The sequence below is a fragment of the Trachymyrmex cornetzi genome, unplaced genomic scaffold, assembly GCF_001594075.2.
Source record: "Trachymyrmex cornetzi isolate Tcor2-1 unplaced genomic scaffold, Tcor1.1 scaffold532, whole genome shotgun sequence".
Taxonomy (NCBI): Eukaryota; Metazoa; Arthropoda; class Insecta; order Hymenoptera; family Formicidae; genus Trachymyrmex; species Trachymyrmex cornetzi.
In genome coordinates, this window is record NW_017299842.1 from 87,052 (window position 1) to 89,923 (window position 2,872).

A 2,872-nucleotide genomic window follows, 5' to 3' on the forward strand; every position below is an offset into this window, starting at 1 on the left:
TAGGAAAAACGGCGAGGATATGTGCGGAAAATGTACAATATACACAAATGTTGTTAAATGCGTTAGGATTTGTTATAAATATAAGGAAAAGCGTATTAGATCCACGAACTTGTTGTAGATTTTTAGGATTCGAAATAGATTCAGAATCATATACAGTTTGTTTACCTAACGACAAAAAACGAAGATTGAATAGTTTAATCGATAAGTTTATGCAGATGCGTTCGTGTAAGATACGAGAGTTCGCGAATTTAATAGGTACATTAGTGGCGGCTTGCCCCGATGTAAACTATGGCTGGGTCTATCTGAAGACTTTAGAGAGGGAGAAGATATTAGCTCTGATTTATAACCAAAACGATTACGATCAAAAGATGGAAATATCAGAGCAAGTACGGACCGATTTAAACTGGTGGAAGAGGAACATTCAGCAATCCGTTAGTAACATTAGAAGTCCAAATTTTGACTGGACTATATACACGGACGCTTCGATGACTGGTTGGGGGGCTGTTCTTGGTAGTAAAAAAATTCACGGCTTTTGGAATAAAACAGAAAGAGAACAGCATATAAATTTTCTAGAATTAAAAGCAATCCAACTGGCTTTGAAAAATTTTGAAATAGAGCTAGAAAATTCTAATGTTCTTCTAAAGGTGGATAACACGACCGCCATCTCATACATCAATAAGATGGGAGGAGTAAAATATCAAAAATTTAATCACTTAGCAAAAGAAATTTGGAAATGGGACGAAACTAGAGATATTTGGTTGTTTGCAGTACATATTCCATCAGAAAAGAATGTGATAGCAGATAGGCTTTCAAGAATAAAAAATATAGACACAAAATGGGAGATCGCGGAATTTGCATTTGAAAAAATAGTTAATGTTCTCGGATATCCGGATATAGATTTGTTCGCGTCAGAAAGAAATAAAAAATGTACTCGATATTGTACTTGGGAAAACAATCCAAATGCATGGGTGATTGATTCGTTTACCATATCATGGAAAAAGTGGTTTTTCTATGCTTTTCCACCATTTTCTATGATTTTGAGAACATTGAATAAAATAATTCAAGACAAAGCAATGGGTATCATGGTGGTCCCGGAATGGAAGAGTCAACCGTGGTATCCAATGTTTAAAAGCATGTTAATCGGAAAACCTCTCAGGTTTGAGCCGTCTCAAAATCTACTTCTATCTCCTTACAGGTCGAGGCGACATCCGATGGCTCAGAAAATTACACTTCTGGCAGGGATTGTGTCAGGAGATCGTATTTAAAAAGAAACATTCCGATAGATACAATCGAAATTCTTCTCGCATCAATATCAGATAATACTTGGAAGCAGTATAACTCGGGATTAAAAAAATGGTGGTCTTTCTGTGCAATCCATAAAGAGAATCCATACCAAATTTCAGCAAATAAGCTCTTAAGATTTTTAACTAAAATGTTTAGTGAGGGAGCGTCCTACGGGTCCTTAAATTCTTTTCGGTCAGCAATATCATTAGTTTCACATAATAAAATAATATTGGTGAAGATCCGATGGTGTGTAGATTTTTTAGGGGTGTGGCAAATTTAAAACCTATAGGATCGAGATATACAGCCACATGGGATCCAAATATTGTTTTGGATAAAGTAAAAACATGGTATCCAGTAAAAAGTTTAAATCTGCGAGAACTAACAGAAAAAACTATAATTCTGTTAGAGTTAGGTACAGCCCACAGAGCTCGGACGTTTGCCTCAATTGATTTAGAAAATATCAGTCAGACAAAGGACGGATTAGAAATTCGAATACTCGATCGACGGAAAACATCAAGGCCAGGCAGAGCACAACCATTATTAATTAATGTACCCTTTTTCGATCAAAAAAGAGAATTATATATAGCCCGGACACGGTTAGAATATATTAAAAGGACAGGTCCCCTAAGAGGGGATGAAAAAAGATTGTTCGTTGCGGTTAATAAACCACATCGGTCAGTATCTACATAAACAATCAGCCGTTGGATAAAGTCAGTGTTAGGAAAATGCGGTATCGATATATCTCTTTTTTCATCTTATTCAACCAGACATGCATCAACGTCTGCAGCTTACCGCTAGTGGGGTAGACATTGAAACAATAAGAAAAACCGCAGGATGGTCGACAGGGTCGTCCGTTTTTGCAAGATTTTATAATCGACCAATTACATCAACAAACAGCAAATTTGCAAGAGCAGTAATTTCGTAATAAGAAAGGCGTATAAATCTAAGTATGACATTGCTGATATGACGAATTATATCAAAATAAAAATTATAATTAAAAATTAAGAAGTAAAACACTAATCATATCCAGGTAGTAGCAAATTTGGACAATAAAGTTGCTAAATAGAGCAGAAAATATAAGGCCGGAAAAATTACCTGCATTCTAAATAACTACATAGTTGTAATCTCGGTAACGAGGCTTCGAAGTATAATTGACAATCAAACGAACTTACCTGTAAGTAAAGTTCGATTGAAATTATATGAGAAGCCTCGTTCGAGAAGATTACAATCCCGCCCTATATATAAAAAAAAACCCACCACAAAGAACAAGCAGGTAATTTTGCAGCGTAACTCTAAAATATGAGTAAACAAGATGGCCTTCGCGGGGGGCGGGAACTTTTTAGATAGACTCTGAACGTTGTGACATCGAGCGGCACGGAGTGGTACTACATAGTTGTAATCTTCTCGAACGAGGCTTCTCATATAATTTCAATCGAACTTCACTTACAGGTAAGTTCGTTTAATTTTCAATTGATATCAACAAAATTGGCGCCAAGTTAAATTCATCAAAATTTTATCAAAAAAATTTTATGTATTATTCCTATAAAAGATTTGATATCAAAAACTGGCGCCAAGTTAAATCCCACTT

General features: G+C 35.6%; 1 protein-coding gene across 1 annotated transcript; it reads left to right on the forward strand.

Moving 5' to 3' along the window:
- Nucleotides 1–215: 215 nt before the first annotated feature.
- On the forward strand, nucleotides 216–1,265 carry LOC108765778 (uncharacterized). The gene has a single exon (XM_018514625.1). It carries the CDS (start codon nucleotides 216–218, stop codon nucleotides 1,263–1,265), a length of 1,050 nt encoding a protein of 349 aa, XP_018370127.1.
- Nucleotides 1,266–2,872: the final 1,607 nt, after the last annotated feature.

Coding starts and splice junctions, on each gene's coding strand:
- LOC108765778 (XM_018514625.1), top strand. CDS start 216: ATGCGTTCGTGTAAGATACGAGAGTTCGCGAATTTAATAGGTACATTA.